Raw genomic sequence first — 27,118 nt, 5'->3', positions numbered from 1 at the left:
CCAATGATTCTGGAATACTTAGAAGAGCACCTACAGATCATTTTGAGTGTAGCAAGGGTTCTAGATCAGGTATTGGTGGTTTTGGTCCTGCAAATGATTCTTTTGCAGGCACAACTACATCTATGATGTACAATGAATTCATGAAACTCATGCAGACTAATTCTCAAATGGATAATCCTCCACTACTAAAATTCGGCCAAATTGCGACCGTCTCTACGGTCGCTAAAAATAATTGCGACTGTCAACAGTCGTAATGTGGTGGTTGTTATTCACGTGGTCGCAAAAAAATATTATTACGACCGGTTGACGGTCGCAGGTTTTTTGCGACCGTTTTTATTATTTTCAACGACCGTTTGGAAAACAGTCGCAAATATTAATAATTGCGACCAGTTTCATCAGCGTTCTCAAAATTGGAATTAGCGACTGCCATAAGCCGTTGCTGAATTTTTTTTTAAAAAAAAAAGAAAAAGAAAAATCACACCCACCCCTGTACTTCACATCTAGCCTCACCAACCCACTGAAACCACCTTTACCCACCACCACTTCCCATCCTAACCACCTTTACCCAACACCACTGCCCACCCTAAAATACCACCAGCCACCCCAAATCACCTCGAAAACACCATCAGCCACCACGAAAACTCCAGCCCACCTCAGATTCACATCCTTTTCCCACGAAAACCCTAATCAGCCACCACAAAAGCCACCCGTAAACCAAATTAACAAAAATTCGAACATGAAAATCAAACAAAATAAAACCAATTAAAATTAACGAAAATCAAATCTAAAAATAACAAAAATCAAACAATTACACTTCGAATATCAAACGCAAAAATTAATGAAAACTAAGCCACAAAATCATCAAAAGTACCCGAAAATCAAACCCAAAAATAACCAAAAAAACAAAATCAAACTCAAAAACAAACGAAAACAACCAAAAAAAACAAAAAAATTAACCAAAGGCACAAAAACATACCTCAAACTTCGAATTTTACCTCAAATTTGGTTTAATAAGGCCAAATTCGACCATGTAAAGTCTAAATCTAGAATTTTCATGGTCGAACTCGACCTTAATAATCGTTAACTTGTTTACACCATCACCGAACTTGCCAAAACCGGACTCAAACTCGCCAACACCAGACTCGTCAACACCGGACTCTTTAAAAGGAGAAAGAGAAGAGGAAAGAGATCGAGGAGAAGAGGAAAAAGAAGAAGGAGAAGGGGAAATAGATCGGGGAAAGAAGAAGAGGAAAGAGAAGAGGAAAGAGAGAGAGGGGAAGAGGAGAGAGGCGTGAGAAGAGAGAGATATGAAAGAAATAGTAGAGCGGCTGTACACTGATTAGGGTTAGGGTGTGCACCTCTTTTATACCACCCTTTTTTTTTTAAGAAAAAGCACTTTTGCGACCGGTATTAGTGGTCGTAATTTTGCGACCGAATCTCAAATGGTCGCAATTGTAGCATTTTGCGACCGCTATTAACGGCCGCAACATCATTACTTTAATTTTGAATTATTTTTGACATGTATTTTATTTTTAAAAATTATTTAAATACCTTTGCGACTGTTTTATAACCCAAAAACGGTCGCAAATCTGCGACCGCTTTAAAAACGGTCGCAATATTGCGACCATGTAAAAATCGGTCGCAAATTTCATATTTTGCGACCGTTTTCATGACGGTCGTAGAAAAACGGTCGTAAATTGGCTGAATTTTAGTAGTGCTCTTTCATCTGAGGTTAACTTTGCAGGTGTAACTATTGCTTCTAATGTAGATGCTCTAGTTAATAATTTTGATAAGTCTTGTTGGATTATTGACACCGGTGCTACTGATCACATGACAAGTAATCTGGAATTGTTTACTTCATATAAGTTGCTTTAAAATCTAGTCAAAGTTGGTTTACCAGATGGAACTATTAAATCAGTGCTTTATGCTAGTAGTATATGCTTAACACCACAAATTATTTCAAAAAATTTCCTTTATATACCTGATTTCAAGCATAATTTGTTGTTAGTAGGAAATTTTCTTGATCATAATCATTTGTGTGCTCATTTTGAAAAAAGTTCTTGTTTCTTTCAGGATCTTGTCACTAGTCAATTCAAGGCTATTGGAACAAGAGAATCTGGTTTATACAGATTTAGTTCTGTTTCTTCTTTGTTATCTTCTGAAAATAATAATAGCGTTACTTCCTTTGTTCATAACACTATTACTTTAGTTGTAAAGCCTAGTGTTGGGCTTATTCATGCTAGACTAGGACATATTTCTGCCAGTAAGCTAAATCATGTAATAGTTTCTATTCTTGGTAATAATAATGGACATAACTATGATTTTACTTGTGAAGCATGTGTAATGGGAAAAAATCATAAATTTCCTTATCCTGCTTCTGTTTCTATTGCTTCTGCCCCTTTTGAGTTGATTCATGTGGATCTTTGGGTTAAATATAGAAGACCATCCTTGTATGGGGCTACTTACTTTCATATTGTCCTTGATGATCACACTACATTAACTTGGACATATCTACTGCATGATAAGACTCAAGTATGTGGGGTTTTATTAGCTTTTCTTGAGTATGTTGAGAATCAGTTTAGGGTTACAGTTTAGCCTCTTAGAAGTGACAATGGCACTGAAATTATTCAGGATTCTTATAATCAATTATTGGCTTTGAAGGGTATAGTTCATCAAAGGAGTATTCTTGATAATCCTCAACAAAATGGGAGGTTTGAGCGCAAACATAGACACTTATTAGAAACTGCAAGAACTTTGAGAATTCATGCTTCTTTGCCTTTGAAGTTTTGGGGTGAGTCCACATGAGTTGTTGTTTGGGAAATCTCCTAATTATGGGCATTTAAGGATGCTTGGATGTCTTTGTTATGCTGCTCAGAAAGTTGGTGACAAGTTTGAGCCTAGCTAGAGCTAGGAAGTGTGTGTTTATTGGGTATCCATATGCTTAGAAAGGATACATGTTTGATTTGGCTGCAAACAAGATTATTTTGAGCAAGGATGTTGTATTTTGTGAGACTCTTTTCCCTTTCCAGTCACCTAAACCTATAGATGTTGTTCCTGTTCTCCCTGTTATGAATCCTGCTCTTAATAACTCTCAACCTATATCTTCTGATTCATTATCTCAACCTTACAATTCTTGTTGTGAGCACAATTCTAGTGATCAAAATATTTCTTCTTCTAATTCTTCTACTCCAGATTCTTTTTCTTATTTCCTCTGATCATTCTCCTCCTAACACTCCTTCTCCTCCTATTGTCAAACAGTCTTCTAAACCTAGACAGATTCCAAAGAAATTTGATGATTTCCAACTCACTATATCACCTTCTTTACAGACAGGTTTTGGATTTAGTGTTTATTCTGAGCCTGCTCTTGCTTACATGCATGGCACAAGATTCATTACAGAGTCTAAAGGATGTATTAACCACTTTTGAGCCTAGTACATATAATCAAGCAAAAGGATCATTCAGAATGGGTAGAGGCTATGCAAAAGGAACTTGATGCTATGGAGAAAATTGAGACTTGGGAGCTTACATAGCTACCTTCTAGCACTACTAGAAAACAGGCGATTTTCGACCCTGTTTTCTACGGTTTCCGATGGAATTCCGTCGGAAACTATCGTCGTAAATGTATATGTAGGAAAATCGACCTTTCGTAATCACTTGTATGACGGAATTTTTCCGTCGGAGGATATTTTTCAGCCCGGAATAGTTCATCGGAAATTTTCAACAGATTTTTTTTCCGCCGGAGATTTCGTCGGAAAAAGCTGCAAAAAAAAAAAAAAAACCTTATCCGCCACCTATATCACCACCTCCAGCCACTCCCTAACTCGTAACCCCTCGCCACCCAAAACCACCACCTAAACCCAAAACCACCACCACCTAAACCCAAAACCCAGATTATCAAAAATAAAACCCCTTACCACCACTACCTTAAACCAAAACCCAGAAAATCGAAATTTAAACCCAAAAAATAAAACCCCAAATTAATCACCCTTACCTTAACCCAAAACCTAGACAATCAAACACAGAACCCAGAAAATCAAAAATAAAAACCATAAAACATCGAAAATAAAAACCCTTAAAAATCGAAAATAAAAACCCAGAAAATCGAAAACAATAAAACAAAAAAATCGAACACATAACCCCCTAAAAATCGAGAATACAACCCTAAAAAATTGAAAATAAAACCTAAAAAAAAAACCACATAGATTTATCAATATAAACCAAGAAAAACGAAAAAAAAACAACATACCTTTCCTTCTATCATGTACTTTGGGTTTACAAGGTCAAGGCCATCCATGAAAACAATAGATCTAGTAATTTCATGGACGAATTTGACCAAAAAAACCATACTTCATTTTAATTTATGCTTGAATATCATGGGAAGTAAGGAGAAAAGAAATGAGAGTTGTGTGCGATGTCGGCCCAATTGAAAGTAGAATTGAGGAGAAAGAAGGGAAGTAAGAAAAACAAAGGAGAAGTGAGGGGAGGTGAGATTCAAAGAAGATGAGAGGAGAGAGAAAAATGAGAAGTAAGGAGAGAGAAAGAGAATCGTGAGAGAGAAAGAGGAGAGAGAAAGAAAAATGAAGGGCGGTTTAGGTAATTAAGGTTTTCAGCTTTTTTTACTAGTTCCCAACCCTTTTTTGTGCACATTTTTTTTCTTTTTTTAATATATTTTACAACGGATTTATATTCCGTCGGAAATTTACGACAAATTGTTTGAATTCGTCAGAAATATCCGACGGAATAAAAATCCGTCGGAAATGGCGAATTTTCCGATGGAATTACGCCTCCGTCAGAACCGATCCGTCAGAAATTAGCTGTTTTCTAGTAGTGTAGAAAGAAGGATATAGGCTCTAAATGGGTCTATAAAACTAAGTTTAATTTTGATGGTACAGTGGAGAGGTACAAGGCAAGAATTGTTGGTAGAAGTGATAAGCAAATTGAAGGCAAGGACTATAAAAACACTTTTAGTCCAATTGCTAAGTTTACCACTGTTAGAGTAGTTATTGCATAGGCAGCTTCTTTTAGTTAGGACATTCAACAGGTTAATGTCAATAATGCCTTTCTAAATGGTTTTCTTGATGAAGAAGTTTATATGAAACCTCCTCAAGGGTATACTAAGGCTGCTCTTGGTCAGGTCTGTAAGCTGAAAAAGTCCATTTATGGACTAAAACAGGCATGTAGGTGTTGGAACATAGAATTGAGCAAATTTATGCTTGAATATGGGTTTTCTCAATCACAACAAGACTATTCTCTTTCAATCATGAAGAATTCTACTTCCTATACAGTTGTGGTGCTTATGTAGACGATTTGTTGATCATTGGAACTGATGCTGATGTGATTCAGCATCTCAAGGTTGCCTTGGACAAAGCTTTTACAATCAAGGATATAGGCAGTCTTAAATACTTTCTAAGTATTGAAGTTTCTAGATCCAAGTCTAGGATACTTTTGAATCAAAGAAAGTATATTCTTGATATGTTGAGAGATGCTCATATATATGGAAGGGTGCAACCCAACCAATTTCCCTTTACCAAAGGGTTTGAAGTTGAGTGTGAATGAAGGTGTTATATTGGATTATCCTGAGAAATACAAGAAGATTACAGGGAAGCTGTTGTACTTGAATCTTACTAGGCCTGATATTAGTTATGTAGTAAAACAATTGAGTTAGTTTCTACATAATCTTAGGGATCAACACCTTTCTACTGTTGTTCATGTCTTAAGTTATCTTAAAGGTACCCTGCATTATGGATTAATCTATCCTGCAAAGACTGATATGAAGATTAAAGCCTATAGTGATGCTGATTGGGGTACATGTGCTGATTCAAGAAGATCTTTATCAAGCTATTGTGTGTTTCTTGGGAATGCATTGGTTTCATGGAAGACAAGTAGAAAACTATTTCTAAAAGCTCAACAGAATCAGAGTATAAAAGTATGAGCTATACTGCAAATTAAGTAATTTGGTTAGAAAGATTACGTACTTCATTATCCGGGTTTTTCAATTGAGACACCCATTTCTTTATACCGTGACAACATTTCTCCATAGCAAATTAAATTGCAGAAAATCCTTGTTTTCATGAGAAAACAAACATTTGAGGTCCAAATCACAAAATCTGGATGTTCATTTCATCAGTGAACAAGTTCAGTCTGGCTTTATTAAGCTTGTTCATGTGCAGTCTTCTTTGCAGATTGCTGATTTGATGACTAAGGCATTGAGATCTCATCAGCTTAGGTTTCTCAGTTCAAAGATTGGCATTGTCAGTCAACCTCTTGCTCAAGATTAGATCTTTGCAGCTCCATCTTGAAGGGGGGGTGTTGAGTATAGTTGTAAATATCTTCTGTACAAGATATTTATAAAGATGACTAGGATAAAGTTTGTTAGGCTTTTTCGTATTTGTAGGAAAGTTGTTAGAAGTTAGTTGTTGTAATAATAGGTATTTAAAGGCTGTTATAATAAATAATCAAATGAGTTATCATTTTACAGAATTTTAATTCCTCTTTACAGATTTTTTTCTCTCGTTCTCTTTCTCTCTGAAATCTCAGATTATTCTGAAATTTCACAAGAAAACTATTTCTCATCTTTGGGAAAGTTGTTTCCTGACAATTACTAACAAACAATAGAAATTGAAAAAAACATTTTCATGGAAAATGTTTTTAGTCATAACAAACGGAGTCTACAAGCCTTAATAAGGAAATTTTTGCCAAAACAAACTTATAAAACTTTTTTTTTTTCTGGTAAAAACACACCTTAAAATAATTTTTTTTTATTTTCCCACAACACACCTTGTGCTGGATAAGGATGGAGGTTTGACCTTGTATTTCGGCATTGACTACCCAAAGTGCCTCTCTGGTGTTCTCTCAATACCAACCAATTAGATTTTCCCTCACCTCTATTCTTCCCCTTTTCGAATTACTTTTAATTGAATGAAGGCAACAACTAACTAAAAGGAATGGTGTCCTTCAAACAAGTGTATTATTCTGATAGGGGGTTCATTATTAGAAAGCTAATTTTTCAGTGAGGTCAAGTGATCGGAATGTCTGGGTGGAGGCCGCTTCCAATCAGTAATATTAATGCATAATTAATATTACAGCTTAATCTTGACTGAACCCTTCGGGTCACACCCAAGCAACTAAAGAGCCGAAGCGACGAATTAATTAGTATTTAATTAATAAGTCGACTGAGTAATTAATATTTAGACGTCGGAAATTCGAGCTTAGAGCGTCAAAACCGAGCGTCAGAAGTCGAGTCGAAAATAGTGAAAGACGAGACGTGAAAATAATAATAAATCAACAATGACAAAAATACCCCTAGCATCGGAAAACCGAGTGCTAGGGGCGCGACAAATGCTAGCAGCCCGCACCAAGTGCGGGGCTAGGCTAGCATACCGCAGCTAGCAGCTCGCACTAGTGTGTGTGGCTGTGCTAGCATACGGCAGCTAGCAGCCCGCACACTTGGTGCGTGGCTTGCTAGGCCGAGGCACCAGCAGCCCGCACATTTAGGTGCGTGGTGTGCTGGGCTGAAGCATCACAGTAGCACCGTGGCAGTCCACAAGGGTACCATGGGTGCCCAAGTGAGCTGCCACGTGGCCGAAGCTAATTGGAAGACTAAAAGGGGAGGTGGTCGGTTATGGGAGTAAGAATGGGGGGCAAGTTTAATTTGGTCCCCCCTCCTCCAAATGGTCCTCGCCTAACCTTCCTTATGAGCTTGCCACTTGTTGATTTATTATTAGTTTGATTATTAATTTTATTTTAGCTTTAAAATAAAATGGGAAAATCAAATTCTCCCACATTGATGGGAGAGCTTTTCACACTCTTGCATTTCCCTATAAATACCCAACTTGGGGTATTGGGAAAAGCACTTGAGTAAGAGTTGGAAAAGGCATCACTATATGTGAAAACCTTTGAATTCAAGAGTTGAAAAAGGCATCACCATTGTGAAAACCTTTGAACTCGATTACTCGGGTTTTAGTCGGGCCTTGCTAACTCCAAGGCATTGGACCCTTGTCGGTGTTCGAGTTGTGGGTGGACTTCCGTTGGAGGTCATCGTAATTTCGAGGCTAGCTTTCGAAGTAAGATCCCCTCGACGTCAGGCAAAGCACGCGTCAAAGGTATAATTATTATCTTAATCTTGTCATTAAGTTAATTATGTTTATGGTTTTATTTATTGTGAGTGCGGTCTTGTTTTTGGGTTTGTTTCCGCGGTGAGTCGGACTCACCAAACCCCAACAGCGGTATCGGAGCCTCGCTCGTTTATTTTAAAATCATATTATTTTTCAAGGTGTTTTTATGGCTTAATTTTTCTGGTTTTAAGTTGCTAATTAGATTAGTAGCTCGGTTTATTAATTTTAATCCCGTATTAGAGCTGACTTCACCTCCCGAACCCAGATTTCGACCCAAAAAAGTGAATTTTGGGTGGAAAAGGCGTTCTGGATATGGTTTTAACCTTTCAGGAATCTGTTTTTAGCCAAAAAAAAAAGACCAGAAATGCACTTTTCGAGGGATTTTTCGTTTTGACGAAAATTTTTAAGTCTTTCTAACCGTGAAAATTAATTGCATATTTATGGTGGTTATGTAATTGGTTCAATCCTTATTTTATATGCAATCTTAAACCACTTTAGGCATGATTACTTGGTAGTAATTTGTGTTTGAAAGCTTGATTTTATTTTTTACATAATTGCAAATTAATTGCATTAAGTGTGAAATCTTTGTTTTTTGAGGCTTCTAAGTACTAAAGATTCAATATTTAATTATGTTAAGTGATTGAAACTTTGAGTTACTAAATTCCATGAATTTTTATTGAACTTTGTTGATTTAATCCTTTTTAAGTTGATTGGAATCATAAATTTTGAAACTTGTGATAGAAATTTGTTTATCTTCATATTGGAAGATATAATTTTTCAAGGATTCACAAGTATTAAAGTTGGAATCTTTATTGAACTTATTTTCATTTTTCCAACTCCCTTTTATTTCGTCAAAATCTCAAGACTAATTTAAATTAATTGAATTAATAGTGAGTAATTGCCCTCTTATTTTTGTTGCACCAAGTTAAACCAATTTTATTAAAGAATGGTTCTTGGAATAATTTTTGGTTTTATGCACTTGGATGAATTTATTTAAGTTGGACTTGTTATATTTTCATTTTTCCTCAAAATTAATTGATTCTAAAATTAATTTAGAATTGATTAAATATGTCACACAAAATGGGGATTTTTCCTGAGGCATGAGCACCAAAATCGAGGCCGAAGAGCCCCAAGCATCCTCTCGGCCAGCCGGGCTGCTCACGCAACCCATATGGGGCTGTCGAGGCTGCTGGGTGCCTCGAAGTGGTGCGTGTGTGGGGGGGAGCTGCTGTGCGGCACCATGGCGCACCATGGCAGTCGAGGCAGCCGCATGGTGTGGCAGCAGCTTGCTGCTGTGCGCGCACCATGTGTGCGGCCTTATGGCTGGCCGTGGGTAAGCCGTGTATGGTGCATGCTTTGAGTGCGTATGCTTGGTGCTTTGGTGCAAAGGGGCAAGCAGCCGTGGCCTTGTGCCTAGCACTTAGTAACCCGTAGCAAACGCTACTAGGCTCTACCTAGCTAGTGCTACGTGGGGTGGTGAAGGCACATGCGCCAAGCTGTATAGTACGGGGTTGCTAGACAACCTTGACTTTCATATGGCACGTATGTAGTGCGTGAGCCACTTGAGTACGGTTGGCTTCGTGTTTGCTTATTTTGCCGTTTTAATTATTTTATTAATTTAATTTGGTTTTAATTATTTTAATAAATTTTGGAGGCTAGGCCTCGGTTTTTTGAGCGGCATTTGCAAAAAAATTTATTTTGGCAAATAATTGGGTTTTACCGGCTTAATTAATTGGATTAATTAAGTTGGATGCGGAATTTAGTGGGAACCTCAAATATTAATTGCGCTTATTTACATAATCGGTTAAAACAACTTTGACTAATTTTAATTAGGCGTGTTAATTGGATTAACCACCTAGATTAGTTACTAGTTATCGCGTGTTTATGCATTGTTACTTGTTTTATCGTTGTAAAATGCATGGGTCATTCACAAATAGTGAATGGATGAATGGAATGTATATTCTCTCACAGGTTTTATAAAATCACAACTAGTGGGGCCCGATTAGGATAGAAAATACGGACTGCGATCCGTGATGTATTTTTGTAAATCTAAATATAGTCTGCATACCGTTGAGTATTTTTGTACCTTAATATTTAGAATAGTCCTAATAGTAGATACTAGTAGTTTCATAATTTTGGTCAAGTCTTGAAGACGGAGGTTCTTGGAAGACAAAGCCATGAAGTTGCAAAAGAAGACCTTTTGAAGACTTGAAGAATTCAAGGGGTCATGCTAGTTGCCAATATGCATCAAATGCTTATGCTTTACATATTTATGATCATTTATATATGAATTATATGTTAGATGCATGTTTAGGATTTCGAATGTTGTGATGATTAATTAAGTTCACTTAAACCAACCAACATAGAAACCCTAGATCACAAAAATATTGAGTGAAATTGTCATTCCAAAACAACACTTATCGACATATTGGGAGTAGTGATGGGCTAGACCAAAGCGAGGCATCACTATTACTCCCTAGACTCATAAGGCATACCGGGTATGCAAGTTGGTTTTGGTTGTACTCAACGATATGAGTGATGGAGTCTTAACATGTCGTGGCAAAGTGAATAAATTGTTGAGAGAGCATTAGATGCGACGATTTATTCAACCAAGAGTGGCTTGGAGCCATTAGCAAAGTGTTGCTTACCTTGGGAGATTGAGTACTAAGACAAGCCAAAGCATGCTTAGCCACTCTTTGTTTCCTTTGATCTTGGAATCGACATATTTTCACAAAAATAGGGACAATTTTATGTGTAAATAAGACGTTAAATAAGTTTAAAAGATGCATGAATTAAATTCAATCTTATTTAAGTATCATGAATGGTTTTTCATTAAAATTATTTCAATTGTAGAATCATGTCTTCAAGTAACTCAAACAACCAGTTTTCATTGCGCTCAATTCTCGACAAGGAGAAGTTGAGTGGGCCAAATTTTCTTAATTGGCAAAGAAATTTGCGAATTGTTCTCATGCAAGAGCAAAAGGAATATGTCCTTGATGAGGAAATGCCCGACACTCCTAATGAGGAGGTGACTCAGGCTACCCTAAACCGATGGCAAAGTGTCAATCGAGATGTCAAATGCATCATGTTGGCCACAATGTTTCCCGAGCTTCGAAAGACTTTCTTTGAGAGGGAGACGACTTTTGAGATCATTTCAGAGCTGCAGAATATGTTCCAAGAGCAGGCCCGAACTGAGAGGTTTGAAACCCACAGACAGATCCTTGAGAGCAAGCTCAAGAGAGGAGAAACAGTCAGCCCACATGTACTCAAAATGATAGGATTATTTGAGAACATGGGAAGGCTTGATGCAGGGTATTCAACAAAGATGGAAATTGACATCATTCTCCACTCGCTACACAAAGGCTATGATCAGTTCAAGATGAACTATAATATGCACAGTATGGAGAAAACCCTCACTGAGCTTCATGGTATGTTGAAGCAAGCCAAGCAAACGCTCAAGCATGAGGGAAAACATGATATGCTCTTGGTCAAAAAGGGTAAGCCGTTCAAACGCACGGGCAAAAAGAAGAAAGGCTTCAAGGGGAAAGGTAAGAAGAACTTTCCACCTAAGCCGAAAGCTACCAAGGACAACAAGGAAAAGAAGGTAGCATCTTCCAAATCTGATTCCAAATGTTTCTATTGTAAGAAGAAGGGACATTGGAAGAGAGATTGCCTCAAATTCAAGGAAGATAAGAAGAACGGAACCGTTGCTTCTGAATCAGGTATATTCGTTATAGACTTAAACTTAATTAGCTCAACATCATGGGTATTAGATACCGGATGTGGCTCACACCTTTGTTCCAATTCTCAGGGTCTAAGGAACGTTAGGAAGCTAGCGAAGGGAGAGGTTGAACTCCGGGTCGGCAATGGAGCCAGAATTGCAACCGTATCCGTGGGAACTCTCAGTTTGTTTTTGCCCTCTGGGCTTGTTTTGGAACTTAAAAGTTGTTACTATGTTCCCAACATTACCAAAAACATTATTTCAATTTCGGCGTTGGACACCAAAGGTTTTGAATTTCGAGTAAAAGACAATGAATGTTCGTTTTATCTCGATAATGTTTTATATGGTATTGCACATTCTGAAAATGGTCTTTATGTGCTTTATTTAGACAAACAAGTTTATAATGTGAATAATACTACCAAAAGAGCTAAGACCATGGAGTCAAATCAAACTTACTTGTGGCATTGTTGTCTTGGTCACATTAACATCAAACGCATCAAGAAGTTCTACAAGAAGGCGTTCTTGACTCTTTCGATTTAGAATCTTTTGAGAATTGCGAAGGATGTTTATTAGGCAAGATGATAAAGCATCCATTCTCCAAGTTGGGAGAAAGAGCAGGTGACTTATTGGGTCTAATACATACCGATGTATGTGGACCAATGAGCTCCGCCACAAGAAATGGACATCGATATTTCATCACCTTCACAAACGACTATAGTAGATATGGCTATGTCTACCTCATGTTGCATAAATCTGAATCATTTGAAAAGTTCAAAGAATTCAGAGTGAAGTTGAAAATCAACTTGGCAAGAAAATCAAAGCCCTTCTATTGGATCGAGGTGGTGAATACTTGAGCCAAGAATTCGATGACCATCTGAAAGATCATGGCATACTTTCAAAACTGACACCTCCAGGAACTCCACAATGGAACGGAGTATCCGAACGGAGAAATCGAACCTTGTTAGACATGGTACAATCAACTATGGGTCTTAGTGATCTTCCTATCTCTTTCTGGGGACACGCACTTCTAACTGTGGCACTAACACTAAACCGTGCTCCATCGAAAGCTGTAGAAAAGACTCCATACGAATTATGGACGAAGAAACCTCCTAGGTTGTCTTTTCTAGATATATGAGGATGCGAAGCATATGTCAAGAAATTTATTTCTGACAAAATTCATCCCAAATCTGATAAGGTTTACTTTGTGGGCTACCCAAAAGAAACAAAAGGGTACTACTTCTACAACAAATCGGAGAACAAAGTTGTAACACCCCCAAATCTCCCTCTACGGAAATACCAATATAATACGTATAATTATACCGTAGAGATAGATTTAGGCATATTACCGCCGCATGATTACGCAAGGCTACTCAAAATACTTAACTCAATAACAAAACTTGCAGCAGAAACTCAACTTTCTTTTATTAATACTTATAAAAATAGTAACATTGTTATGAGTACTCAAAATAAAGACACAAGACCAACACTTCCTAATCTAGGTGAAACCATTCCCGGAACTCCATATGCTCAATTATTGACTCCACCTGAAAATAGTCAACACTGCTTACCATTACGGTAAATAGGGTGAACCAAAACAAATAAGAAATACGAATTAGCAAAATATACTAAGTACGATAAGTGCAAGATAATGTAAACTCAATTTATTTGCAAACATGCTTTTAAAAATCAATTCCAATAATTAATCTAATAATTTCAAACTCATTATTCTAAAACCGATTCCAATGATTCAACATTCAAAATAATAGTTAATAAAACAATTCCTTTATTAAGAACCAATTTCTTTTAATCCAATACCTCACTCAAGTGTGCACACCCCCCAAGCTAGTCTCCTTATATTACAAGGCTATTCTTGAGGAAAGACCCGGTCATACAAAGTCCAAGGCCTTATCAATAAACCAAATCCGCATAGTGGGATTACCAACATGCTTATTGTAGGGAATATTTCAAGCATTACGATAACCCCAAACTTGAACCCCACTGTGATCATACACTAAAGTACGGTGGCGTTCCAAAGGGAAAGAAAAAGAGCAAAAAGAGTCGCCAACAAGTTTTAGGAACTTGTAAACCCAAAAGACAATCCAAAGGACCGTCAACTACTCCATAAGGTCTTGAACCAAACAGGGTCCGGGGATGAGGGTACGAATCCAATCTACAAAAGAAAGGACCCGCCCTATAAAATAGGCCTCTACTTTGTTCTGCTCGTATTCATGTGCGCTTTTTGAATAACATACAAACATTATATTAATCCTACCCTGTTTAATCTATGTTGGTTGAATATTAATGCACAAATAATACTATTATTGGCGATCACTTGAATTAAAATCACATTAGCCTAAACCAAATTAATAATTATCTTATTAAGCGTGATTTCAAGTACAAATTCCCTTTAACAATCATAAAAGGTGTGATCAAGCAATAACAATAAAATATATCAAGAAACATAATAATAAATCAATAACCAATAAACAATAACAGCGATGATAATAACATGATATAATAAAGCTTAAATATAATAGCAAGATCCTAGGCATGATACTAACAAGATTAATAACAAATACTAAACAATAAAGATCAAAGCTTTAAACCTAACATGGTACTAACATGATATTAGAAATAAGTAAAGGCACCCTAAACATGATACTAGAAAGCAATAATAACATCCTAACATGATACTAGAAAGCATTAAAAGCATCCTAACATGATACTAGTATTTGTTATTAATCTTGTTAGTATCATGCCTAGGATCTTGCTATTATATTTAAACTTTATTATTAACATGATGATTGTTATTGTTATTATGATTTATTTATTGTTTATTATTATGTTGCTTGATATTATTTTATTGTTATTGCTTGATCACGCCTTTTATTCAGGTTTAAAGGGAATTTGTACTTGAAATCACGCTTAATAAGATAATTATTAATTTGGTTTAGGCTAATGTGATTTTAATTCAAGTGATCGCCGATAATAGTCTTATTTGTGCATTAATTTCAACCAACATAGATAAACAGGGTAGGTTTAATATAATGTTTGTATGTTATTCGAAAAGCGCACATGAATACGAGCAGAACAAAGTAGAGGCCTATTTTATAGGGCGGGTCCTTTCTTTTGTAGATTGGATTCGTACCCTCATCCCCGGACCCTGTTTGGTTCAAGACCTTATGGAGTAGTTGACGGTCCTTTTGGATTGTCTTTTGGGTTTACAAGTTCCTAAAACTTGTTGGCGACTCTTTTGCTCTCTTTTCTTTCCCTTTAGAACGCCACCGTACTTTAGTGTATGATCACAGTGGGGTTCAAGTTTGGGGTTATCATAATGCTTGAAATATTCCCTACAAGAACAATTAAAGAATCAAATTGAAATCAAATTAAATAAAGTTTAGACTAGTTTTGGACCAAACCCTCAGAAATTATCAACCTTTCACGTCTAGGGCGAAGGCAACTTCGAACTTGGCTAAGAGACTCTAAGTCTTGTGAATGCGGAATATTGTTTGTAAAAAGGTAGTTTAGAAATAGAGAGGAAGAATAAGCTATATTGCTCAAGAGAGAATAGAGAGAATTGAGGATGAGAGTTGATGAGAGATGATGAAAACGGGGATCCGAGGACCCTATTTATAAGAAAATAGTCAGAATTTGAAGAGGAATAAAACTCCACGCTGTCTCTAACAAACCGACCTTGTCGCCAGAAATTTATCCTGTCGCCAGGCGACAGAGTCTGTCGCGAGGCGACAAAACTGTCGTTTGGCGACAGAGACAGTTTTTGCGGATTTTGTTTTTATCATATCTTTTGATCTAGAAGTCCAAATAAGTCATATAATATGTCGTTGGAAATCTCTTGAAGTCTACTTTCTAATGCAATTAAAATCAGATTAAAATCTTTTGTAGATAAAAAGATATGGCCTAAATAGTGAAAGGGTGTCAGTTTTGGATAGAGTTTCGTATATCTTTAATATCTTTTTCGTTATAGCTCGGATTTATTATTATAATATATCATTGGAAAGATAATTTCAAGATCTATCCAACCATATAAAATTTGGATAAAAAATATGAGGCACGAAAATAATATCTGACTATCTTTGAACATCTTTTAATCCGAATAGAATTAGGAAAGTTTTAAAGAAGGAAAGTTTTATTCAAATCAAATTCTATGATTTTATCTTTTCAAAAAAGATAATTAAGATATTTTAGAAACTTATAGAAGATTCTAATCAATCCTAATTAGTTTAGGAATAGGATTAAACCTTTGGACCCTCCTCATGATCATTGGGTCGTAGGTAAAATCCGGTTTGGGCCTAGTTTAGTATTTTGGCCATAACTTCCTCATTATTCATCGAAATTGGGCTTATAATATATCGTTGGAAAGGTCTTTTCAAGCCCCATCCAACTACACCATTATTGGACCCTTATCATGGACCAAAATAAACTGAATTGGACGTTTTCATAAAATAGAGTGGGTTTTCGAAAACAGAAAGAAGAGAATTTTAATAAAAACTAACCGCAACACTTGACTTTTCACACTTTCACCTTATTCGATTATGGTTCGACGTGAAAGGTATTCATCACTGGGTTTGGTTTTGGGGAGACACAATTTGGTGTCTACACTTATAAAGCATTAATAATAATAATTCAATGGTTCAATAAATTCTTTTAATATCCAATAAATTCCAATATAATTCAAACTCCTCCTTTTTAATAATTCCACATACTTTCAAAATCAAAACCTTTTAAATAGATTCTTGAGAATAAAATCCCATATTAATAACTTTTCAAAATCAATAACCCTTCCTTGAATAACCTTTTATTTATTTCAACAAACCTTTTTAAAATCAAATCCTTTATTTAAACATGATAAGTAATTCAAACCATTCAAAACATGATTTAAAAATCAATCATTCAAAATACTTTTATTAAAATCAATACCTTCAAACATAATTTATTTCAAAATCATAATTCAAATCAATTTAATTCAATCACCAATCAAATCATGTAAAACATGTTATTCAAACCAATCACTTTCAAAGGTATCTAGCCACCTAAACGTACTTTGATCCTTGCTAGAAAAACCACATAAAAATAACCTCAAGAACCTTGATTCCGAATATCAATCAAATTTCGTATTTTCAAAGTTCAACCACGAACACACCTTGCAAATAACATAACCATAAGGTTATCACAACATAAACTCAAATCTATTGTGCATGAACTATAAAACTCTTTTTTAAAATAATACTTTAATATAAAATTATAGCTTTGAAATAGGTATTTGTATTTTTGAAAACTAACTATGAAGAAGATAAAAGAATAGGATTAAAGAGAATTGGATTTTCGTAGGAAAGAATAGGCGGAACTTGCAGAGGTCATAACTCTTTCAATATAACTCCGAATTGGGTGATTCTTGAGCCTAACCTCAAGGATTTTTTAAGAGGAACAATCTTCTGTGAAACATCAATACTCCAAAAACTGACTAGAAGTGCCCGAAAACTGGCTTCAAAGGTATACGGGATAATATTTGTATGAAAAGAGGAGAGGAAAAGTATGAAAAGGTTTAGGGAAAAGAAGAATAAGAGAGAAGAAGAGAATTGGGTTTTTGGTGTGAAGAATATGAGAGGTATGAAGGGGTATTTATAAGCTAGCTCATGCAAGAATTATGGCAAGAAAAGGTGGGAAGAATTATGGCAAGTAGGGTTTAAGGGATTACTTGGAGAAGTGAGTAAAAGAATTAAGGAAAGTTTGGATATTAAGGTGATTGTGTATACTTGAATATGGAAGGTATGTATGTCATGAAAAATAATAAGGAAATTAGAATTACTTGGGGAATAATTAAGAAGAATGAATGGCAAGAAAATATGATGATTATATATTAAAAAGATGGAGAATTAGAATTAAGGAAAATAAGAGATTTTAAGGAGATAATTAAAAATATAATTTACCAAAATAAGTCACCCAAAAATCCATTATGGTGGCTTTAGATATTTAGGGAACTAATTTGCTAGTTTTAAGGAATTAAAAATAATTGTGTAAATAATATTTATTGTATAAAATAATTAATTAATAAAATTCCAATTATTCACTAAATAAAATAACTAAGAAAATTAGATTTTCTATACATAGAAAATCCGAAAATCATAGTTAATAATTTAGGAATTTTCGGCCCTTTTAAATAAATAATAAAATATAATTTTGTTTAATTAAAATATCCGAAATATATATAAATAATCCGGTTTTTAAAATAAAATAAATGGATAATAAATCTTATCTAAAACAAAAAAAAATATATAATTAAGTTTTAAAATACTTTAGGCGCCGAAATTCAAATATCATTTTGGCTCCAAAATTCAAATAGTAAAATAAATTACTAAAATACTCTTTTTAAGAGAATACTAATTAGAAAATAAGTTTCAAAAATACGGGGTATTACAAAAGTGTTTGTTGCTCGCGATGGTGTCTTTTTGGAAAAGGGGCACCTTTCCAAAAAGACAAGTGGGAGGCAAATCGAACTCGACGAAGTTCGTGAGGATGAGCAACAAAGTCAGAATGACAGTCAAAGTGCTCAAACAGCATCTGTTGACAAAAGTCAAAGTGATCAAAATATGCAAAGTCGAATCGACAATGCAAATGCTCAGTTCATTACCCTACGTAGGTCTCAGAGGCTGAGATCTCAACCTGATAGATATCTTGGTTTAGTATTAACCGAGAATCAAGACATCCTAATCATGGATGGAGATGAACCGGCAACCTACAAGCAAGCGATGGCAAGCACCGACTCTGCTAAATGGCAAGAGGCCATGAGAGCTGAAATGGATTCCATATTTGAAAATCAAGTCTGGGACTTGGTTGACTTACCCGAATGTTACACACCTATCGGATGTAAGTGGATTTTCAAGTTGAAAACCGACAAAGATGGAAATGTATTCATTCACAAAGCTAGATTGGTAGCAAAAGGTTATAGACAAGTTCATGGTATTGATTACAATAAAAACTTTTCTCCAGTCGCAATGCTTAAATCCGTTTGGATCCTCCTAGCGATTGTTGCATATTACAATTATGAAATATGGCAGATGGACGTCAAAACCGCCTTCCTAAATGATATTTTGGAAGAAACTGTGTATATGACACAACCTAAAGGTTTTGTCGACCAAAACAACGCTGGAAAAGTATGCAAGCTTAAGAAGTCCATTTATGGATTAAAGCAAGCAAGCAGAAGTTGGAATATGCGATTCGATGAAGCCATCAGTAAGTTTGGTTTTATCAAGAATCCAGATGAGTCTTGTGTTTACAAGAAGGTTAGTGGGAGTGACATTGCCTTCCTGGTCTTATATGTCGATGACATATTACTCATTGGAAACAGCATTCCGTTATTAGAGTCTGTAAAGGCTTGGCTCGGAAAATGTTTTTCAATGAAAGACTTGGGAGAGACTCAGTACATAGTAGGCATCAAGATCTATAGGGATAGATCGAAAAGGATGATAGGATTGAGTCAAAGTACTTATATTAATAAGGTACTAGCTCGTTTCCAAATGGAAGGAGCCAAGAGAGGTCACCTACCCATGTCACATGGCATAACCCTAAGCAAGAAGCAGTGTCCAAAGACACCTAATGAGCGAGAAAGGATGAATCAGATTCCATATGCTTCGCTAATTGGATCGATCATGTATGCCATGATATGTACTAGGCCAGATGTATCGTATGGCTTGAGCACTACGAGCTGATACCAATCAGACCCAGGAGAGGCGCATTGGACTGCGGCCAAGAATATCCTAAAGTACCTGAAAAGGAACAAGGATAAATTCCTGGTCTGTGGTGGCAGAGATGAATTAGTTGTTGAGGGTTATACCGACGCAAGCTTCCAGACAGACAGAGACGACTTCAAGTCACAGTCTGGGTACATATTCTGTCTCAATGGAGGATTAGTTGGAAGAGTGCTAAGCAAAGCACAACTGCAGATTTTACAATTGAAGCCGAATACTTGGCAGCATTTGAGGCAGCTAAGGAGGCAGTTTGGATTCGCAAGTTCATTGGTGAACTTGGTGTTGTACCCTCCATCAAGGGTCCAATAGACCTCTATTATGACAACAATAGAGCTATTTCTCAGGCCAGAGAGCCAAGAGAACATCAGAAGGTCAAACATGTCAAACGGCGATTTCACATGATTCGAGAATGGAAATCAGAAGGTGAAATCAGAATTTGTAAAGTTAGAACTGATGACAATGTAGCCGATCCACTGACTAAACCTTTGTCTTAAGTGAAGCACAACAAGCACGTTGAGGCAATGGGAATCAGGCACATCAGAGATTGGCTTTGATTTCCTTATTTCAGTGTTTTAATTAATATTTTGGACAATTTTAATGTAAAGCACTATGATGAACCATTCGGTTTTGGAGTAATTAAATTTTTATGCGATTTAAATCACTCCGTTGACTATTTAATTGTGGTTTAGAATTAAATAATGAGTCCATTCGATTCTTGGAATACTCAAAATAGGGTATCAAGACCAGTCTTGGTAAAGAAACACCTATTAAGTGAACATTGAATATTATGATCGAAAATTATCCCTAATCGAGGTCATTTAAACAATGGACGATTAATGACCATTTGAGATTAGTGTCTAGTTTGATTTATAGCACCGTTTCGTGTGCTACAAGGACATGATCGTCATGAATCATTTGCACAGGTATTGATCTAGAACCATACTAGATCGACCTATGAGAATACTTTAAGAGATTAAAAATCGTCATAAGTATACATCTCATTATTGCTATCGGAACCTTTTTCCTCGACCATGAGTATTTTGTGATTTCTTGTTTGAGTACTAGTCCGCTTTGATGATTGTCAAACGACTGCCGTAATAGGGGATTATAACGGCTTCACTCGGGCGGCTAGGTCCTCTCAGTAAGAGAAACTGCATTACAAGACTGGAAATGTCCCCCTATAAAAAATAGGGAAGATGTCTTTGTTGTTTACAAGGCCTCTCGTAGAGCGAGACTGTAAAATGCATGGCCGTGCTCGGATGGATTTTAGAAATCATCTGTTTATTAACAGTCGGACTCGGAATCGAGAAACACTTTTGGACGTAATAAGGATGACAAATAAATCTTACCTTATAGTTCATGAAGAGGCATTAAGCGACATAGGAAAAGGGCTATACACTAAAAGCACACTTGTCCGGAAGGACAAGTGGGAGATTGAAAGAAATGGTGTCCTTCGAACAAGTGTATTATTCCGATAGGGGGTTCGGAATTATTATAAAGCTAATTTTTCAGTGAGGTCAAGTGATCGGAATGCCTGAGTGGAGGCCGCTTCCGATCAGTACATATTAATCTTGACTGAACCCTTCGGGTCATACCCAAGCAACTAACGAGCCGAAGCGACGAATTAATTAGTAATTAATTAATAAGTCGACCGAGTAATTAATATTTAGACGTTGGAAAATCGAGCTTGGAGCGTCGAAACCGAGCGTCGAAAATAGTAAAGGACGAGACGTGAAAATAATAATAAATCAACAATGACCAAAATACCCCTAGCATCGGAAAACCGAGTACTAGGGGCGCGGCAAATGCTAGCAGCCCGCACCAAGTGCAGAGCTAGGCTAGCATACCGCAGCTAGCAGCTCGTACTAGTGTGCGTGGCTGTGTTAGCATACGGCAGCTAGCAGCCCGCACACTTGGTGCGTGGCTTGCTAGGCCGAGGCACCAGCAGCCCGCACATTTGGGTGTGTGGTGTGCTGGGTCGAAGCATCACAGCAGCACCGTGGCAGTCCACAAGGGTGCCATGGGTGCCCAAGTGAGCTGCCACGTGGCCGAAGCTAATTGGAAGGCTAAAAGGGGAGGTGGTCGGTTATGGGAGTAAGAGTGGGGGGCAAGTTTGGTCCCCCCCCCCCTCCAAATGGTCCTCACCTACTCTTTCTTATGAGCTTGCCACTTGTTGATTTATTATTAGTTTGATTATTAATTTTATTTTAGCTTTAAAATAAAATGGGAAAATCAAATTCTCCCACATTGATGGGAGAGCTTTTCACACTCTTGCATTTCCCTATAAATACCCAACTTGGGGTATTGGAAAAAGCACTTGAGTAAGAGTTGGAAAAGGCATCACTATATGTGAAAACCTTTGAACTCAAGAGTTGAAAAAGGCATCACCATTTTGAAAACCTTTGAACTTAATTTCTCGGGTTTTGGTCGGGCCTTGCTAACTCCAAGGCATTGGATCCTTGTCGGTGTTCGAGTTGTGGGTGGACTTCCGTTAGAGGTCATCGTAATTTTGAGGCTAGCTTTCAAAGTAAGAGCCCCTCGAGGTCGGGTGAAGCACGCGTCAAAGGTATAATTATTATCTTAATCTTTTCATTAAGTTAATTATGTTTATGATTTTATTTATTGCGAGTGCGGTCTTGTTTTTGGGTTTGTTTCCGCGGTGAGTCGGACTCACCAAACCCCAACACTAACCTCCATTATTTTCCAGATTGTGCAAGAGACCGCAATTAAGCCATGTAAGTTATGAAGTTTGTTGAAATTGTTACTCAATTTCTATGGACATTTCCTATCAAAATGAAATCACAAGTCTATTCAATTTTTACATAATGTCTTGGCTGTAACATGGATAAGATGGACTATTATCATCAAGAACACAATTATTGACTCAGACAAACAAAATTATTGATGTTTATACATTTATACGGATTATGTAACACAACCAGTGACTGCATTGTGTTAAAGATCAAAGAAAAAAAAATAAATTTTACTTGGGTGACAATGTGTAATTATGAAACAATGTAAATCATATAGAAAACACAAAATGATGAATAGTTCGCATAATAGTTAATACATACATTTGAGTGACACAATGACATTGTGATTATAATTAATTTAATGTTACTTGTATAAGAATCAAATAGTTTGATTATCCTGCATTTGATCTCAATGATCTTAGAAAAATTACAATTAGATCCTAGCAAAGGTAGACTATTACCTTACTTGAATCATTAATAAATAATCTAAAATGTATACGTTGAAAACTTAATAAATTAAATTAGTTGTGGTCTAGGTTGTTGATCGAGGGTGTAACATGGTTAGCCCATATGGTACATACAAAGAGCCAAAACAACAGTTAGTGAAGGCCAAACCCTATTCGCTAACCAACTTGACGCGAACCGCTCTACCTTGTTAGCGTAGCAACAAGCCCTATTTTTGGCGAACATTTTAGGTGTAGATTTCTCAATACTATTCCTCGCAAATCCTGCCAATTTGTCGAAAAATGAAGATTTAATCTTGTTACTCATTTCAACTTCTTCAAACAAATCATCTTTTTTCATGTTGTTGCGCAATCCTATGGCACGTTGCAAGTACACTTGAACGGTTTTAGTAGGTTGTACATGGTGGAATCGCGTTTCAGCTAACCATTGAGATGAAATATATAGGCTTTGGTTCACCTCAACCTCCTCAAACACTTCAAAATTCGGAGTGTTTGAGAAGTTGTCAATATCATTGTCGTTTATGAAGTTCTTGTTAAGTTCATCTGCATACATTATGGTACGATTTTGTAAGAAATAAAAATTTGTCAAAGTAATAATTTATTGAAGATTCGAAGAGATAAAATACCTTCAATATCATCTACCCCATGGAACAATGTTGAAGTGTTTTCTATAGGAACCATGCCATATTCTCCCCTAGTGTCCTGCATGACATCAAATTACAAGAGAAAATTAGAAAAATTATTTTAAAAATAAATATTTGTAATAAATTTAGTGTAAAAAATCTCTATAATAATTACCTTCTCTGAATTTCTTTCATCAAAAACAACCAAATCAGAAAAATCCACCATCCTTTCTGATTTCAACTCATCTACATTTCCCATTCCAACCAAGCTCGTATTCATATTATCCTCCCATGAATTCTCCATTATCGGCCTCATCGAATTCGCTTGATTATTCATTGCATCACCATAGTTGTTATTGTTGTAGCTTTGTCCTCCTATCATGGTGTTGGGGTGACTTATAAGGTCTTGTTGAGCTTGAGCTACTGATAGTATTTCATCTAGGATATCACCTCCGGTACTTGTACCGCCATTGTCATAACACATTCCCATATTAGAGAGGTTTGTTCCCCCATAATTTGATGATCCTTCTACTTCTAAAGGAGGCAAGGTGAAACGATGTTGCAATCTCGCGCATTCGATTGCAATGTCAACCTTCAAAATTGAAAATGAACAACAAATTAGAACAATGTTTGATGCTAGCACGCAATAAGTCATGATAAGTAAAATAAGTCAGTCATAAACTGCATAATCATTTTAAACATTATGGTAGTTATATTTCAATCGACCACTATAAATTTTCATGTTATCTGACGACATGCATATTATATCAAGTGAGAAAACAAAAAACTTAGAATTTGTTCTCCTAGCTAGACTTTTTTTAAAAAAAGATTCAACAACAATAAATTTTCTTGTAGTAAAAATAAGTTTTTTTTTAATTTTATTATTTTTTTTATTTTTTATTTTTTTGGATAAATATAAATATGAGATTAATTCAGCAAAAATAAAGTAAAGAGAATAAAGTCTTATTTACCTTAGAGGGGGGATAAGGAAGGGAGCCGCTATTATGAAACGCCGGGGTAGGGAAGCTAAAATCATCTTGATCATTGAGATATTGCAACCATTGTCCATCACCCATATTGCGATGAGACGTAGAAGATGATGCATGGCCTTGAGCAAAGATGTTAGTTGTACATGATCTTTCAATAGGAACCGAGTAGGCAGAGCTTTCGAAGTCATCACATCTACCCTCGGAGTAGATATCTATGCTTGAAGATTGTTGATCACTTGACATTTGAGCCATATTTGTGGTGTAACCATATTGTGGTGCAATCTTGGGTGGTGTTGGTGGTGTTGTTTTCTTGAATATTCGACATAGCGCATATGCATCCTAGATTATACAACAAAACAAGAAGGAAAATGAGGCAAATAACAATAGGAAAATAAAATAAGTAAGTTCAATACTATAAGATAATAAGTATGGTTAAAAATTTTAAATCATTTAGGGTAGTTACATATATAATGATTAAAAGTATGATAAATCTTAGAATAACAAGCATCATTTATAAATGAAATTTTTACAAGATTAGATTAGATTATCATGTTCTTTATTTCAAATTAAATTATTTATCTAGCTATTTACTTATATGCTTTCCATAGTTTGTCATAAAAACGACAAATTAATGTATGTTATAGAAATAAGTTACATGACCTTATGATCTTAGGACATTATTTACTACTCTTAATAAAATGAAATGCTTTGCAATTTTACTAATAAATCATGTTCATCTTGAGAATATATGTACAAACCTGTAAGCCAGAAACAACTTCACACTCCCGCTCATCAAGGCGATACTCGTGCATAACCCAACCAGTTCGATGTCCATGAGGTGCTCTTCCTCGATAGTAAACCAACGTTTTCTTCATCCCTACAGCTCGCAATTGTGAGTTCACCTTTCGGTCCTTTCCTGTAGCCTTCCAATAACCCGCCTTTGTTGCACGGTTAGTCCTCGAGCCATTAGGGTACTTGCGATCCCTAGGGCTAAAGAAATACCACTCCAAATCCTTGCTTGGCAATAGCGATTTACCTTCAATATGAAAAATCAATAAAACCTTAATTTTCTCTAATATTGCCATGAAATAATAACTAATTAATAATACTTGAAATATAAGTATAAGATATCTCTTATTATAAACTTGCTAAACGTTACAAATTAAACAAGCTAATGAAAATGAATCTCTTGGAAATTGGAAAAGCCATCGGTACTATTTTTGTGATTCGATTAATTTCATGATATTTTCGACCTTGATTGTGCAAAAAGAAATGCAGGAAAAAAGGAAAAAAAGAATTTAATTAAGCTGAAGGGAAGTGCTTTAAAAGAAAAGCATATAATGTAAGTAGAACCTAGAAATTAAAAGAACAATTATTGCAAAGCCCTAAAAAGAAAGGAAACCCTATAAAGCAAAGGATTTCTTTTTGACTAGTAAACGATTAATCCTCCAACAAGTTTCAAGTTTCTTCTGTTATATCTTACTTCTATTATCCATTTTTATGTAAATGTCATTCTAGAATTTAATTTATGTATTAAAACAATAAAAGACAACGTTTGTTTAGACATAAATTGGACCCCCTTTCAAAAAAGACATAGATTATGTGAAGTACTAGTTTTTCTTAATCTTAAAACGCATTTTTCCATGCAAGACTTAGTTCCCAAGATTTTTTATTTTTTTTAATTGCATAGGATCCTAAATACTGAATAACAGAAACATATTATAACTTGAAATTATTTATATACAAAAATATATGAATTGAAGTATATATATCATACATCCTAAATATATCTGCCACATATATACCTTTTTATTGATAGTAGTTACATAACTATGATTATCTCTAAATGATTTCAATAAATGAATGAAGAAAAGAAGTATGATTATCCATTTGTTGTTAAAATAAGAAAACTACTATTATCAAATGAAAAAAAAATATTGAAATAAATTGAGTTTATACAACTTAACCATCGCATGCAAACTAAAACTCTTGAAGAATGAAACCAAAACGTACTAATGATTTCAATTCCTTTAATAATTTAAATATAACAGTTAATGAAAAATTTCGAACTTAAAAAATGCACAATTAAAAAAAAAAATCTAGCTAAGTTATGCAAGAACGAAAGACGTACTTGGCAAGTCCCAGGGTTCACATTTATAGAGATCAACTTCAGCAATGACCTCTAGATCAATCTGACGACCATTGATCTTCCTCTTAAGATAGTAAGCCACCAATTCTTCATCGGTTGGATGAAACCGAAAACCAGGTGGCAATGCAACAGGCGCCATATATGATCAACCCAGTTGTTGTTGTTCTTCTTCTTCTTTGTCGTCTTTTTCTCTTGAGCTTGCTTTTCTCTTGAGATAAGCTAAGAGAAGATGAAGACTCAAAAGAGAAAAAAGAACAAGTTTGAGGAGACCAAAAATGTTAAGGTAGTGTTTGGTATAAAAAAGGAAACTTAACAAGCCAATTATATAAGCACCAATAAAACAAAAAGAAATTACAAAAAGATAAAGGGCCCCCCTATGTCTCCCCCACCCTACTTTTATTTCTTTTAAATTTTTTAATTTTAATTTTTGATATTTATTTCTTTTAATTATTTTTTAATAATATTTAAATTATTATTTTGATATTTTAGCTTTGCCTCTTTTCCCATCTAATTATGATTCCGGTTATCGTTTAATTGAA

The 27,118-nt window shown here is 35.6% G+C and overlaps 1 protein-coding gene across 1 annotated transcript; it reads right to left on the bottom strand.

Annotated features, from left to right (window-relative positions):
• Nucleotides 1–22,707: 22,707 nt before the first annotated feature.
• LOC145576409 (NAC domain-containing protein 54-like) lies at nt 22,708–26,838 on the bottom strand. The gene is made up of 6 exons (XM_081634177.1): nt 26,562–26,838; nt 25,189–25,466; nt 24,413–24,769; nt 23,617–24,033; nt 23,445–23,520; nt 22,708–23,361 (listed from the first exon to the last, which is right to left on the bottom strand). Exons 1-6 carry the CDS (start codon nt 26,716–26,718, stop codon nt 22,916–22,918), a joined length of 1,731 nt encoding a protein of 576 aa, XP_081490303.1. The 5' UTR covers nt 26,719–26,838; the 3' UTR covers nt 22,708–22,915.
• Nucleotides 26,839–27,118: the final 280 nt, after the last annotated feature.

Source organism: Chenopodium album, chromosome 13 (assembly GCF_948465745.1).
Source record: "Chenopodium album chromosome 13, dcCheAlbu1.1, whole genome shotgun sequence".
NCBI classification, from domain to species: domain Eukaryota; kingdom Viridiplantae; phylum Streptophyta; class Magnoliopsida; order Caryophyllales; family Amaranthaceae; genus Chenopodium; species Chenopodium album.
This window is presented reverse-complemented; position numbering and strand designations above follow the sequence as displayed.